This window comes from Castor canadensis, chromosome 5, assembly GCF_047511655.1.
Source record: "Castor canadensis chromosome 5, mCasCan1.hap1v2, whole genome shotgun sequence".
Taxonomy (NCBI): domain Eukaryota; kingdom Metazoa; phylum Chordata; class Mammalia; order Rodentia; family Castoridae; genus Castor; species Castor canadensis.
The window spans coordinates 32,589,104-32,606,475 of NC_133390.1; the positions used below are offsets into that span (position 1 = coordinate 32,589,104).

The following is a 17,372-nucleotide window of genomic DNA, read 5'->3' on the forward strand; positions in this document are numbered from 1 at the left end:
TCTACTAGAAGGAAGACTTTGGGAATGCTTCACTGAAGAAGTTCCATCTTAAATGTCCTGAAACAGACTAATTTAGGACTGTTCTCAATGAGGCTCCAAAGCTGATAGAGGAAATAAAATATGGATTTCCCAGAGCTAGACTGTTCTTTGAAGGAGTTTTTTGCAATGCAAAGAGCAGTGAATTAGAAGTCTAAACACTGATTCCAGAGCTCCTTCTGTACATGATTATCTGGGTGACTATTTCTAAGGAAGCCACTTAACTGCTTGGTGTGCCATTCCCTCTTCTTTAAGCAGATATTGTCTTGTCCATCCTTGCAATCATGGATTTACTACTCATATCTTTTCATGTAGTGGATGTGCCATTACTCTAAACTGTGTAACTAGACAAGCAAAAAGCATAACAAATGCTGTGAACTACAGTGATTAGACTTAATTTTAAAGAATAGAGTAATTTTGATGAATCTTGGACTTTGGAGACTAATGAATTTATTGTAATTCTCCAATGCAGACACAAGATTTAGATTTTTAATTTTTTTTTACTTTTTATTGTCCTGCTCAATGAGGGTACATTGTGGCACTTATAAATGTTCTTAAAATACATCAAATATATCATATTTGAATTCACCTCCTCCTTCATTCTCCTTTATCCTTCGTTCCCCCCATTCCTGGAGTAGGTTCACCAGGTATCATCACTTTTCCATTTACATGTTTAAAGAAGAAGTAGTCACTAAGATCAATCATTTATTATTTCTTGGTGATAGAAGTATCAGACTTATACATATGTCTTTTATCAATCATGGTCAGGAAAAAGACAGATTAAAGAAAAAAGAAGAATGAGAAATAAAAAAGGGAAATAAAAGACCAGTAATAACTGGATTCGTGAGAATTCAGCTGGAAGCAGAGAAAGGTGAATCTATAATTGTTCCAGCTTATATTGCTTGCAGTCCCCATTGATCTGTCCATCAGAGCTTTCTACCTCTCATTCAAGTCAGTAAAACACAAAATGGCCACTCATATTAAAATAGAGTCATACACTTAGCAATTAGCTTCAAGGTTACTTTGCGTCTCCTGGAGGAAGTCCCAGTAAAATAAGTTTATTGGCATACCTCTTCTGTGCATAGAGTAACATTTTAAAAGGATAGTTTTAAATTTTCTTTCTACAAACCAATTACTGGGTTCATTTCTATTTCTACATTTAAAGACATATATAGATAAGAAACTACTAAAGTTCTACTTCTAATCTCGTAGAGGAGCATTTTATCTCCTTCTAAGCTTTACACACACACAAATGCAGATATGTATTCATACTCCCATTCAACTGTGGTGCCCTAAGGATGATAAAAGGTAGCAAAAGCAATGGCTTTTCAGACCAATTAGATCTGAGACAGACAAGTATCAAAGTTATTTCCTTCTCCTTTAACATTAGAAAGACTTAGCCCTGGACACTAAATCAACAGTTTCAATACTGTATTTCTTGATTACACAAATAGTCTTGTACTTCCATAAGAAGAGGATAAATAATATATTGACTCTAGAAAGTAATCTATTTATCAACTTCCAAAGATAAAGTACCAACTCTTAAGTTATTCAAATCAGAGTTTTTGCAAAAGTTGCCATTTCTATTTTCCTTTCTTGTTATCCTGAAAGCAAAGTGTTTAGATATAAGGATTTTTATTATATAGCAAGCATTTGAATATCCCATGAATACTTGCAACATATTTGAACTTGATATAGAACAGGTAATGTTAAATTGCAGTACATAGTCATTGGACCTATCTGCCAAAAGTCCAAGTCCCAAGGAACTGTAAGAGTTAACCTTTTAGTTAAGGATCAAAACTCTTGCAACAAAATACAGAACAATATTGCAGACGTGTGCCACTTACAGAAGGTGGAGCCTATTTATTCTGCATGCATATTTAATGTGTAGAATTATTTTTACATCCTAAAACAATCTCTGGAATTGCTATGAACTGCAAAGATAGGTAGATAGACTTAAGGCATTCCTAAATATAAAAAAGAAAGAAATGCACAAGAGTAAAATATCCTGGTTACTCACGATTCTTTTCACCTCTCCACCTTGACCCAGCTTTCATTCTGCCCGAGATACCCATAGGAGAAGTTATTTCTGCCATCAAGAGCAGCAGCATCAGGAACAGCACAGCCATGCCAGGTAAAAATAACGTCTATGGAGAGTCCTGTCGCAGACGAACCTGAGGCTCTTACTAGGAGTAGAAACCTGGAGCCAATCCTTTCATTTTATTCAGCAGAAGTGCAAAGATTCTGTTTTTCCCATAAATTTTTTTAAAAAGCAGGTAAGTTCACATCAGGCTTTCCAGTTAAATTATGCAGAAAATGTTAAAAAAATTAGAAGGGAGGTAAAACCTTTCTCTATCCATAAGCACAAATGTCAAGAGAGAAGAGCTGACAATTTTCTTGGTGTTTTTGCAGCTACCAGTTCCTAACCTGCTTCTGCCATCTCTCACTTCTTCCAAATGTTTGTCAACATTTTTTATAACATGATAAAAGGAAAAAGCTGAGATTTCCGCATTTTCCCACCTACCCATTCTGTAGCACAGATTATAGTACTTGACGAAACTGAATATTTAATTTTGGCACTGCAAATACTCCTCATTTCAAACAGAGGTGGTTGTTAAGGGAAAAAAACCCACTTATTCACAGACCTCTATCTAACATCTTGGAGAAGGGATTAGATGTATAAATATCTGCTGCTAAGACATGATAAAAATACCTCTGGATAAAAGGGAGTGGTAAACAATGATCTTTCCTACTCAGCTGGTACTGTGAAATTTCTATATTCACAGAATGATGTATAAAGACAGTCTGCCAAAAATATTTCAAATCCATGAAGCAGGCAGAATGTACTGTGCATTGCACATACTAGGATCATCTGCAATGCATCATAAACACTCGTTTGCTTTGTAAATACAGGGTGGTATATTCCAACACTTCTGTTTCCTGCATAATGATTTTTATCACCTCGTGAGCTGAGCAGATTTTTCAACAAATCAGACTTCTCAGTTTTACAGTAAAGTCTCATTTACAGTGAAGCCACGTTTCCTGTGGGCTAATTGAAATATTGTCTACATTATTTTGGAATTACACTATAATGACATAAAAGGCTTGCCTTCACTTTAGTAGAAATTTTTAAATTTTTATTAATAAAAATAATATGTGTCCATGAACATTCTAACACAAAAGTATGCCTACTTTAAAAATAAATATATAAAGCTATTTTTAGATACTGCTAAACACAGAATCATGTTCTAAACCTGATCTACTTCTATGCTTAAATAGTTCACACAGGTGCCAAGACACACTTTTAAAATGAATACTTGGTAGTGTACTATTTACTGTCAGTGCTTGTTCTGTAGCAGAGACAAAAGTCAAAGGTGGATAGTTGTGATGCATGTGGCATAAACAGGTTGGTAAAGACAAGAGGGGGAAGTGAGGATTGTGGCCAGGTGTGGAGAAAGACTTATGAGTGGTGGCAAAACCATTCAACTTCAGTTGAATGTTACCATGTGGGTTGTAAATTCAAGGTTGCTAGGTGTTTTAATGTTTAAAGAGAAGCTAAAAACTCTGAATATTATGAGGATTTCCTACTTTTAAAGAAAAAGAACACAAATCTGAACTTCTAAACCAAGAAAAATCAGGCAGAAAATTCTGACTGTGAATCCAACCTACATTTTCTAGTCTTTGATTTAAGAAATGTTATTTGATTTGCAAGAAAATGGATAGAACTAGAGACCATCATGCTGAGTGAGATGAGCCAAGTTCAAAAGGCCAAACAGAACATGTTCTCACTCATTGGTGGAACTTAGACCTAAAATGATAATGATGATGATAGTAATAAGGCATGAATGTATATGGGAACACTCTGGGGCGATCTTCAACAGAGGGCAGATAGAAAGGAATTGATACTTGGATTGAAGAGGATAGAAGTACACTGCAAATGTACATATGAAAACAGTATATGAAACCCACAAAATACTGTTTCAAAGAGGAAAAAGGGTAATGAGACTATAAGTAGGGAGTGAACTTCTTCAAGGTATACTGTACACATGCATGGAATACCACAATGAAGTCCCTTCATAGTATTAATGTATGATAAATAAAATTAAATTAAATTAAAAAGTAATAGGCTTTGAGTGCTCACAAAGTACCTGATATTTTATTAATAGCAAATACCCATCAAGTAAGTTGAATGGGATTATACACATAAACACAGATATTTAAATTGGTGACCTCTCATGTTCTATGATAAAAGCAATTAAAATCCACATGTAATTTTTATGGAATCTCAAAGGAGAAAATATCTGACTTCCTGGAAGAAACAAATGAGAATTTATTTTTTTCTATTTCCTATTATGAGTTATAGAATCTTGTCATACCCAGAAACTCCCTATTCTCCAAACAAACTTCTAGAAAGTCTTTATCTTTGAAATAGTTAGTTTTGTTTCCCATCACTGCTATGTATTATAATACTACTAACACTAAATAGCTTAACAAAAGTTTATCTTAGACTTTCTCGGAAAAAATTACCCAGTTTTTTCAAGACTTATTCACCTAGAAGTAGAAAGCCAAGTTTGAAGTATAAGTGTGTATGTGTGTGTACTTGTGTGTGTTGGAAACTATGTGGATACATCATTTGGAGCCTGACTATATTATATTTTCTTCAAAACTTAAATTCAGGAACGGTTTATGCACAAAGAAAATTATCAAAGTTTGATCAACTGCTAGCACATTTTACTGTATTGTGGATATTAATTTGAATGGGTAAATTTTAAAATTAAAATATGACTTTAAAAGAGCCAGGATGACTTCTTTCATCTTATATATTTATATATTGTCCTTTGCTTTCCTTGACTATGAGAATTATAAGTTGTTACAGATAAATAGGAAATCCTAGCTACATTATTTTCTTCCAGTTTAAGTTCAATTATAATCCTTGCTCCTATAATCCTTTCTGCGCTAGTAAAAGCCCAAAGTGTATCTTCTATATTAAACTTTAGATTATGAGTATTGTGAGACTGACAAGAAGAAACAAGGCAAATACAGAAAGCTGATTCTGCAGGCATGTTCTATGTCCAGTTTTCAATTCCACAAGCTTGTAATGTTAACGAATTGGAGATTATCAGCAGGTGGACTTAGACAAATCTAAAATTATAAATTGATACAAAGCCTGATATTTGCAGTCACATCCTAAACAGGGCATGTCAAGATCTATTTCCACATAAAACAAGTAAAGTGTATTTTTGTTCCGTATATTTCCTCATGTTTCATGTACTTTAGCTTGGCCATGCAAACTCACAGTCTCTGAGCACATAGAGTTGAGTAATCTCATTCTTCCTAAGTGAAACTGATCAGTAAGGTGGTGTATGCTAAGTTAATAAATGCATCCTGACTCATGGGCATTAGCAGAAGAAATAAAAAGCCTCCTGTCATTCATTCATTCATTCATTCATCCATCTATTCATTCATTCAACAAATGTTTTCTGAGCATGCTGCATGTATCAGATTCTAGGTTGATTACTGAGAAGTTACCTTGAATCAATAGACATTGTCTCTGCCTTCATGGAGCTGACAGTCCAATGAATAGAAATAGACACAACATATAAAAAGTCCAATTTTAAGAACACACTTTTCAATTGCATCTGCCATGAAGTGACATGGAAGATTTCAAAAAGGTATTATAAAATGGGAACTTAATTTAAAGGTACTTTGAGGAAGTGGTGCATTAAACAGATGCAAAGGATGAATAAGCAAATATGAGGTAAAAGTGAGAAGATGGGAATACAGGTGCAGTCAGACAGAAAGCTTATGCAAAAATTTCTCAGCCTTGAAAGAGCTTGGCTTAGTACATGTTAGAATGAAAGAATAGCTAGAGAGATAGGCAAGAACCTTTTAGTTTAGGCCCTTGGAGCTATGCAAGGATTCTGGACTTTATTCTAAAGTTCAGGAAGGAATACAGATTATTCTCCTTTCAATACACAGAATACTTTGGAGAGTGTCAGGAATGAAGTATAAGATCAGTTAAGAGACTATTTAATTATTTAAGTGAAACATTTATACTTACATGGACACATTCAGGCAGAATCAACAAGACTGACTGATAAGTACAAAGAATGAAGGAAAAGGAGTTACAAGTTTTCTGCTGGGTTTCTGGGATGTATTTCTAAGGTGGAGCTGGTATCTCAACAGATTTGGGGGGTCAAGAATGAGAAGATTTTATTTGTGTCTTTGTTAAATAACTCTCCAAAATGCCAGTATCACCTCAAACCAGATAAGAAAGGAATACTGATACCTGTGTGTGAAGGAAAAAAATCTATATTGATATAAAAAATAAAATCTGAAATTTAGTGAGATTTATGTATCTACATTGTATAAAAGTCTTACTCCTCATATAAGGAACATTTGAATTAAGTTAAGCAACAATAGCTACCATATGATAAATGTATTTAAGGGGTAAGTGTTATAACTAGAAAACAGAAACTATTGCAGTAGTCCAGGCAAGAAATAACAACTGGTTTAGAATTCTTTCAACAGAGATGGAAAAAATGGAGAGATATGAAAGAAGTAAAGTTGATAAGGCATAGTGTTATGTTGGTTGGAAAACATGTACCCATACTTTATGTTATGGACAGTATTGTTTATTCATGTATAATAACAGTTGTTACATGTTGAACATTAACACAAGTGATATCCCCATACCAAAGTTTATAGGATAATGTACTTGTCTAGAACATATCACATTGACTACAATTATAGATGATCAAAGCATATATTTACTCCTATAGATCACGGCAAATTACCTACACAAATATTACCCCTTAGAAACCTCAAACCAGATTTGGAGAATTAGACCAATTAATAATACTTTCTTGTCTAAAAACACATCAAAGAACAAATCTCTAATGTTTGTGAGAATGAAATAATTTTCTAATATCAACATCTAGATTAAAAATGGCAAGATTTTGTAGCAATTTTACATTTCACCAATTTCCCCTCTGATTTCCCATTCTGAAGTATGGACTGAGAGTCTTTTGAGACTAAGATGGAGCTGATGGTTTGACTCTGACAATAGATCATAGGTCATTTGTGTTTCTGTCTCTTTCTCATTTTCTCTCTTTTTCATGTTCACTCCAAGGAACTGAGCTGCACTGGGAGGAGACCCTGGCAGCACATGGAGAGGAACACACAGCAAGCAGCTGTGGTACTAACTCAACAGCGCAGAACTGAGGTCTGCTTAACAACCATGTGAGTAACCTTTAGGACGTCTATGACTAGATACCTGGCACACAGTTTGTCTGTAACTTTCATGAGAATCCTGAGCCAGAATTACTTAGGCAAATTGCTCCGAAACACTAGATCCTCTGAAACTGTATGAAATAATAGATGATTGTTGTTTTAAATTGCTAAAATTTGGGGGTAATTTGTTGCAGAACAATAAGTAATTACTGTAGCTTGGTTGACATTCTGCCCTCATTCTTTTCATACCATGATTTTAAACCAACTCGGTTGGTAAAGGTCATGGCTACCATTATAACCACTATCATCCACATGACACTCTAATGTCCTTTACATGGTGGGGTAAAGTATATGATCTTGCATACCAACTGGAAGAGTTGCATTCTAATCAATCTCAGAGTTTTATGTTTGATTAGTAAAGCATTTTGCATATTTTTTAGTCAGGGATTTAGTTCTCAGTTCACATAGTTGTTAACAGTTCCTAATTTGCCATCCAGCCAGATGGCCATACACATTTAAGCCATGGACCTCGTTTCAGAATGTATATTATAATCAGATTATTGCAAAAATGCCACCACTATCTCACATAAAATACTTTCTTCATAAAGAACAACTGGTATTAACACAGTGTTCAAAACATTGTAGACCATTGAAATTATTTCATTTATGTGATTCATTAATGTATTGTTCATCTACAAGGTATATTAACAAGGCAGAGCAAACTGTAAATGATGGTGACTTGTGTTCATACTCTATACTTCCTCCAGGAAGCCCTACATCTTTTTAGAGATGCAAATGATTTTCTTTTTCTAACTCATGAAAGAGGCTTTCCCTTTGGTTAAGTCTTCTACCTTTTGTTTTATGGTAGCACATTAGAAATTAACAAGAACTTAAAGATCAATTGTTATTACATTTATGCCACCTGATCTGGATTAATCAGATTAGATGTATAAAGATAAATAATTTGATTGTGTCCCTAATGTCATGGGCAATGAAAAGAGTTTTAGCCACTATAACCTCCTGCTCTTTCCACCATTAATTAGAGCTGCTATTTATATATTCTCCCAATAATTATTTAATTGGATAAATAAATTAACAAGCAAAAATAAAGAGAAGTGTTTTATGCAAATAGCATTAACACCACTTTTTTAATTGGGCACCTAGATGACTTGCAGGCCTGAAATTCTTTCAGCAACTATACAAACAAGAGACAGATATTTCCATAAATAGATAGACAGGAACACTGTGTTGGTGCTAAATAGGTATTAGACCTAATCATGCTCAGAAATTTGCAATCTAGCCAGGCAGGGAGCAAACAAACTTAGAAAAAGAGTTAAAAATGTAAGCAAATCATGCTCTAAAGAATTAAAATAGTGAATGCTACAGGGTGTTGGAAAGTGGGTTAGGTATCAAGATGTATGGAAAAAGTTTTGAGTTAAGTAGGACCCAAATTAAAGTTTGGTGAAGGACAAATGATTATTAGTGCTAGAATAGTCCAGGAGTAAAAAGATGAGAAAAGGGATCAAGATATGTATTTGCAAGTTTAATTCAAGAGGGCTTTGACACTGTAATATATAGAAAGAAAGGCAAAGTATTGACAAATTGATAGGACCTTAATAGTTAATTAGTTAAGCAAGATGATCTCTTTGTCATATATTACACATTGGTGTCTACACAACTGTTGTATCACAGATGTCCCTCCACTGAGTATCACATGTTCCATTGCAGAGTGTGACAGTCCAGTGTTTAAAACACATTCTGCATTGTGTTGGTATTAAAGAATATTACAACTTTTCTTTTTCCCTCTTCTTTCCTTCCTTCCTTCCTTCCTTCCTTCCTTCCTTCCTTCCTTCCTTCCTTCCTTCCTTCCTTCCTTCCTTCCTTCCTCTTTCCTTCCTTCTAAGGGGTAATTATTGCAGAAACACATGGGAGGGAACTGGCATTCATTCTGACACTACCTTGAAAGATTTATCTGAAAAGAAGACTATGAGACAAAAATACGCAGCAGTCTCATAAATCACAGTCATGCCACATGCAAAATGCATCTGGCATTTGGGATTGAATGTAATTGATCAAGATTTTTCATTGATAGAGCAAGTTTTTGGAGGATTGATTTTTAAGACTTTTTTTTTTTAATTCTGACCTTAATATCTTACCATACTAAAATTCATTTTATATATGGTATAAAAACAGTATTTCTAATTAACAGTGATTTAAGGTATTACTAACTTTCTAATAAGTCATTGAAAAACATGATGGCATTGCCACAAAAACAAAGTCTTCTGTTAGAATTTAAATATAAATACTTATGAGAGAAACAGCTATATTCTTCTTTGTATGACATATGGTTTAATTTAATTCATTTCATAAGTATAATTATTTTCCTACCTGAACAGGTGTTTCAGAATTTGTGAGATTCTGCACTTTTAGAACCTGAATACCCAAAGATCTAATTTTGGTATTGAGAGCAAACATTACAGTTTAAATATAGAAGAATATTCAATGTCAATATTCATGTATAAGAGAAGGCTGTATTCAACTTAATTTTTTTTGTCAAATGATAAAAAACTAGAGAAACTTCAGTCCATTTTAGTATATTTCTTATCAATAAATACATATTACAGTACACCAAATTTAATTTTCAAGTAGCAACAGTGGCTTTTGTGACACTTGAGTTTCATCAATGTTATTGCATAGGGTGTGACCAATCATCAGTGTTCTACTGAAAAGTTGTGGCAGTGTCTGCAAAGATGACAGAAGTTGTCTCCTAAATTCCACTGTTCATTTACAGGTGGCTTCGGCACCTCTCCTATGGAGAGTTGAGTCTATTTCAGCACCACTTCAATATGAATCAACATTATGACTTGTTCTGATCAATAGAATGCAACCAAAGTGACATGTTTAACTTTTGAAGTTGGGCCTTAAGAGACCTTACAGCATCTGCTCTGGTTGTCTTGGAACACTGCCCAGAGATTGCCACAATAGAAATGTGGTCGGCCTTGCTGGAGGCTGAGGGGAACATGGAGAAGCGCTAACTCACTGCCACACTGTCAGACATGGGAGCTAGGCATCAATGGACATTCCAGCTTGGCTGACAGCAACAGGATGTATTCTGCAAAGCAGCAACTGCAGTCAAGTCCATATATGCTCGTGATACTGTGTTGTTACTTAGACTCTTTTGGCCTCAACCTCTCACTCTGTAAGATGAGGGTGAACAATACCATCTCACTTGTAGGATTGCTGATGATATAGTTTTCATTATTTGACTTCTACAAGAAAGGAAAATGAGACTCAGAGATGAAATTATTTGTCTAAAATGACACAGCTATTAAACTATAATCTAGGAGTAGAGGAACTGACTGACTTCTTCCTGAGGCTAAGTGGTTAATCTCCATGCATTTTTGCATCTATCCTGTGACATACAATTGTAGCCAACATGCCAGATATTGTGGTCAATGAATTTATATACATATAATAATGTAAAATTACTATATACAATGAAAATAATATAAAATGTTACATATCTATAATATTTTGATTAACCTTATTAACTAAATTGAGCATTTCAATACAAGTTTGCATAGTGTGCCAGCCCCTCCCTAACTCTGTAGCGCCACCTTTCCTTTTTGTCTCATATGCCCTCTATGCTTGACATTACTTTCTTTTGACCAATGTGTACTTGTTCTCCCTGGTTGTCATGCCCATGTTCTCCTCTGGAGTAACTTTGATAGTAACTTTCAAATAAAGCTCCACCCTAGCATGTTTTCTTTGTAATGACATCATTATTACATTTAGAAGGTTATTGGGTTCTCTCTGCTCCCACAGTTACTGTCAACATATTATTGTAAAATGGTAAGTGAGGGTTTTAAAAGATTTTGCTTGTGTAAACATTGGGAAATGAGCTTATGGAAAAAGGACTATACTGTTTTGCATTCCTGGACCTTAATAAATTCCCGCTAAATGAATGCATTCTGGTAGAACACTTCCCATCGAGGACAATATACCTAATGTGTCTGTATCTTTGTTCACCTCTTGACATTTTCTTTTGAAAATTGTTATGTGAAACACTAGACAATAATCATGGTTTAGTGCAAAGTCTGGGTTTTATAGACAATCTTAGGCTTTGATTTCAACTCCATTAATTCGTCTTATCACTACAGCCTTGGACCAGTCATGTAAACTCTATGCCTCAGTTTAGAGTCATACAGTGGGAAAAGTCACAACTACATTGCAGAATTCATATGCATAAATAAATCTGCAAAATGAATTTGATCAACATACGCAGAATACATTAAATATTTTCTAAAATGGATGTTATCATTAAGAAACATTTCATGAATGAAGCTCTGTGTTGCTTTTTCTTTTCACACCTCTTTGAAGGTGGTCAAATTTTATTTACAAGAATAATAAGGTGGTGAGATATTCAGAAGACAGAAGAGCTAAGCATCCAATATAAGCACTCAATCTTTAAACTGACAAAATTATTTTTTATAACCAAGATTTAAAATGTTTTATCATGAATTTAAAAATAAATACAAAACCAAAAACTTCTGACCATGGAATTATGTGCAGTGCTAATAAAAAGTCCCAGACCAGAAACAATAACAGTAACATCAACAAAGTATTTTATATCTTGTTTTTTCCATTATTTTTAGTAAAATTATTTGTTGCTGAATAGATCTTGTCTTTAAAAATCATGGCATATAGTCCATTTAAGTTAAAATACAATAAATTTATATATATGTGTAGATGACTATGTACATGTGCCATATATGTACATGTCTGTTATGTATATATAAAATGTAATTTGAACAGTTAAATCATAATATTGATGCTTGAGAAAAAAGAGGGACATTTAAATTCATTTCATGATATTAATATAGATATAGTATTTCTATTGCTCCTGTTATATTCATATTTTTATCCCTTCCTTTAGTTGCATTTTATACTTCCTATTAACTGTCCTTAAGAAAGCTTTTGCAACCACATTTCTACCAAATATTTGGTTTCTTCTGTTTTTAGTATCTTTGTTCAATTCAATTAAAGCCAGTAGGGTATCTTTCTGAAAGTTCTATCCTCTCATATGGAGATAAAGCAATACATTTCATGTATTTTGTATTTCAAGCTATATAAAAAGGTGCATGAATGCTACCAGATGTAAAAAATAGCTATATAACTGAAACTGCAGAATATTGTAAGATACTTTTATCCCCAAATGGAAAAAGCACTTTGAAAACAAATACTGTAGATAAAAGTGTTTCACTAGCATTTGTATCTCACTTTAAGAAGCCAGTATAGAAAAGACAAGGTTGATTTTAAAAGCAGATATATAAAGCCTTTTCCCTATCCTAAAGTACCCACATATACAAATACAGAGAGCACTAATACTTTACTTACAGTTCCTTTAATTTTTTAATTTATTTAACATTTTATTAATTAAATGATGTCATTACTACATGAAACTTAAAAAAATTATTTGACTTGAATTAATATCAAACATATTCTATTAAATTATCTTGGAAATATTTTTTTCAATTCTACATTGACTATTTCTCCATTATCCTAAATAGTTTCTTGAAAGTGACAAAAATAACTTCTTTTTTTTGGCAGTGCTGGGGTTTGGACCTAGGGCCTCACAGTAGCAAGACAGGTGCTCTTACCACCTGAGCCACTGCCTCCAGAAACAGGCAAACATAGCACATTTGTATATGGTTGATGTACTCTCTATATAAAAATGAATACAGAATTTTTAAACCTGTTGAAACCACCACAAGAAGGGGACTAAGGTATAAAGAAGAAAAATAGAGTTGATGAACCAATTTGGGTTATAATACATATATATTTGGAAATGTCACAAGGAAATTCCCTGTGTAGGTATCTTAAACAGAAAACATCATTTTTTTTTCTTTTATAAAATTGGAGAACAGGAGGGTGGAATAGAGCCTACCTGGAGGTGTTGGTACCAGTAGGAGGGGGAAGGAGTTGGGGAAAGGGTGTGGGAGGGTGAATGTTGTGCAAATACTGTGTATAAACTTATGTAAATTGAAAAATGAGACTTGTAGGGAGAAGTGGGGATAAAGGAGAATGGTGGAGGGAATGGATTCAAATAGGATATATTATAAGAACTTTTGTAAATGCCACAATGCACTCCCGCTCAGCACAATAAAAAAGTAAATAAAGATAGTGCACTTAGTGATTCACTAACAGAACAACAAAAATCTTGCCTCTTTTTGGAATCAAAGATGTAGCTAGAATGTTTTTGTCTATAAACTGATTGAGTACTAAAATAAACTGAAAGTGGTATTAGTGATACACTGTATAGCTTTGCCAAGGGAGTTTGAAAATAAAACCTACACTAACCATTTCATCCATGTACTAATTACTTTAACCATCTCTACGACATTTCCCTGACTATACCAGTTTTTGCTATTGAAAATACAAATGCTTATTTATTATCACATTGTTTAAAATATTTGAATTATTGCCTTGGTGTAGAAAGGGTATTGAAAAACTAGGATGCCTGTGTCATTCTTAAGCAGATAAAAAGCAAGTGTGTGGTATATAGACAGTTAAGAGTATTTCAGTCTTGTTCACTTTTATTTTGTGGGGCAAACCTCCCCACTCACCCAAAATTCATCCATTTCCTTTTAGATTGCAGGGCCTTGAACTCAACTCATATCATCCTTGTAGTGTGTCATCTTTCTTTATACAACTCTGTTTAGTGTATTTTCACTACTGTACAGGAGAAAACACTTTGTAGTACTCAAGAGAATGGTGCACTGTGTTTAAATGTCCAATATGTCTTGAAGCAGATTACAAGTTATAATGGAAAGAAATGCTCAACATCAAACAGAATCAATGTATGACATTTAAAACCAACATAAAAGTGCATTTAAAAAAAACTAGTAGCATTCTGGTTTCACTATGTGCAGACTAAAAGGTTTTCTGGAAATGAATGGGATTAAAATCAGTTTGAGTCTACTTCTTCTATAGAAAATGGAAATATAACCCTCCACAGAAATAAAAGTTCTACAGATATGTCAAAATATTTTATTTTTTACCCCTAAGGAAACTTTGGGTTATGCCTTGACAATCTTCACTTTCACATCAATATTCATAGGAAGTAGCTGTATGTTAAATTGTAATCATACTTTTAGGAAGTGTGAAATCTCAAGAGACAGCCTATATGCAGAACCCGATGATTGCACTCTGGATATAGCTCTGTGTAGGTCGTTCCTTGTAGCTGAGCCTCTAGTTTCCCACCTGTGAAATGTACATAATAAGAAGGATTGATTGGTCAAAGTTCCATGTGGATCCATTGTGATGATATCTGGACATATGATTTATGACTGTGAATCAGCATGTCGGTACTGTTGTTATCAGTTTTTCTAACAGTGGGGCACAAATGACTAGTATGTAGTATTTGTGATGAAAACTGTCAAGAATGGTTTTCATAGGAAATCCAGAGGAGATTTGTAGGCACAGATGCGTGAAAACATCTGGAAGTAGAGCCATGGACAAGTGTGTGAAGGATTAGGATGGATGGAAACAGGATGGAAAAGAAGGATGGAGACGATCCTAAAGATCTTCTTTCATAATTCTCCCAATTGGTCTTAGGAGAATTTTGTTTCTTTTTAGACCCATCCTCAAGAAGTTGAAGGTGCTTGATTTAAAGGTGTCTCTCAGGTTACATTCCTGGTAGGTGGATTGCTGGCTATTTGTGGTTCAGAAAACATTGTCTGAATTGAAATTCTCTCTTTATACTCTAAACAATTTAATTAAATTTATTTAAATTACAGATGACATTTTCATATAGACTTGACCAAGAAATTGTCCAGAGATTCTCAGTTTTATGGTCTAGATTATTTGGATTTACCTCACGTTGATCATATGTAATTATTCACTAGACCTACACATAAGCAATCATTTGAGATTATTCACAAGAACTATGTGGACTAGGCTGGATTTCCAGTTCCGTACTATTCTGAAGTTTCTGCACATTCTTTAAGCTAATGCAAATTATCCATTGGCTGATGGATAAGTCATTCATTTATTTGTAAATATTATAAACATTCAAGCTCTCACAAAATGGCAGGTACGGTTTCCAGAATAGGAGATGTACAGTATGTAACAAAAAGACAATGTACTGGTTTTCATGGAGTTCATAGTCTAATTATTCTTTGTCTGTTTCATGAAAACATATAAAACATTCCAAGCACAGTGTTTCTCAAGACCATAGTCCCTGATGAATAAGTAGCCTCAATAGGCAACGTTTTATATTATGCAATATAGTCCACATAATTTATAGTATAAAACTTCTCAACATCTGGTGAGAACTTGACAGGAGAGACACCAATGTATAGGTTGGCCAACGATTTGTTCTGTGGTTCTGTGGAGATGTGGTTGGTTACATGGATATCAACTCTTAAAAATACAAAGAGAATAAAGCAGCTAATACAAGAATAAAGGTTGAAAGGAAATGAAGCAAAAAGCAATTATATAAGTGTATAGGTTATGTTCTGAGGCAGAAGAGATGATGGAGAACAATAACCCATGAAACTCAGAAAAGTTAAAGTTGATGAAATCAGCCCATAAGACACCCTTAGACAACGAGACCTGCTTGGGGTTCTAGAGCTACCTTTTATTTGACACAACAGTGAAACATTTCTTCATTTTTGGAGAGATGGCCTTCATACTACTTCCACATATCTAAGGACTATGCTGGGGAAATCATGTGTCAGTCCTTACAATAAACTCTAGCTACTGGAGCTAACTGACGATGGATGTCTTCATCTGGCAACACACACATAGACAGCCAAAGTAAAAGAGAATGCCTGTCTACTAAACATAAAGAAGGTACTTCTTTCAATGTCACTCTGTGCCACTCACATGTTATTTATTTATTCATTAAGATTCATAGTTATACTGCATCACTAGGAGAAAAACATCCTTTAATGACACTCATACGAAAATGAACAATGTTTCCTTAATAATGCCAGTACTTTTAATGATAATTTATTTCAATTGGTCTATTTCTGAGGCTAGCATAAAGGCTTTAAAAATAACTCATTTTTATGACAACAATGACAGAATACATAAACATCTCTGAGCTAAAGGAAACAGAAAAATAGTAAAATTGTTATTAATAGGTCAAGTTGCTGCCAAATGTAACTTTTTTCTTAACTTGACTTCACCTACACAATGTAGAATGGACAAAAGTGAAGAAGACAAATGGCCAGAGATTTCAGATTTCCCTAAGTTGGTATCAAACCAATAAACACAGAACACCCAAGACAAATGTCAAACGTTAGGTAGACAAAATCTACAAAAAAGTCTACATTTCTGCAGAAATATTAAAGGGCATGATTTAAAAAGCATAAGTTAGAAAAGGGTGGGATGTACATATGTGTGTGCACACATATGCACACATGCAGATGCACACTGACCATTTTCCTAGTCAGTTATGGGGTTTGAAGAGCTATTTAGAAATAAAAACCTAGAATACACACTATCTTGTTTGTTATTGTCTGCATTGTTTGATCCCTCTGATAATTCTTTCTCTCTTTCTCATTCCACACTATAACTTCACTCATACTCTAACAAATACACTGGTGTGTGTGCACACACACACACACACACACATCTTCAAAAAGATTTGAAAATCAATTAGGGAATTTTTACAGAATTATGGGCAGAGTATCTCCTACTTACTACTTTATTTAGTACCCAGAATGAACTGTCATATTTGATGTAAATCCGTCTAGATTTACATCTAGGTACATCATATGTTACTTTAGGATTCATTGAGCCCTTTCAGTGTGAATTTTTAATAAATAGCAATGCATCAACACCTGACAAAGTACAGGACTAGAGGAGATGCCCTTTCTGTACATTGTGACTTAGAAATAATACACAGAATAGACACAAGTTGAGGTTCTCTAGAAACCAACATTGCCTATACTGCCTTCTCTCTATTTCTCTTTGTTCATCTAATTCTTTCATACCTATCTTCAAAAAAGAAGTGTCATAATGAGGTCCTATAGAACTAGCTTCACTATCATTCCCTTTGTACAAAACTAAGTATAGGAAAACCATTTAATTTG

General features: G+C 34.0%; 1 protein-coding gene across 5 annotated transcripts in view; it reads right to left on the bottom strand.

The window, feature by feature from the left end:
- Robo1 (roundabout guidance receptor 1) overlaps positions 1-17,372 on the bottom strand; it is a 1,075,667-nt gene that overhangs the window by 758,825 nt on the left and 299,470 nt on the right. The window contains exon 1 of one of the 5 annotated variants that reach the window (XM_074072924.1): positions 2,057-2,521. The exons of the other annotated variants lie outside the window; for them this stretch is intronic. Within the exon in view, the coding sequence (XP_073929025.1) occupies positions 2,057-2,165 (109 nt within the window). The 5' untranslated portion in view covers positions 2,166-2,521. Of the gene's footprint in view, positions 1-2,056; positions 2,522-17,372 lie in introns of those variants that run through there. 5 annotated transcript variants of the gene reach the window in all.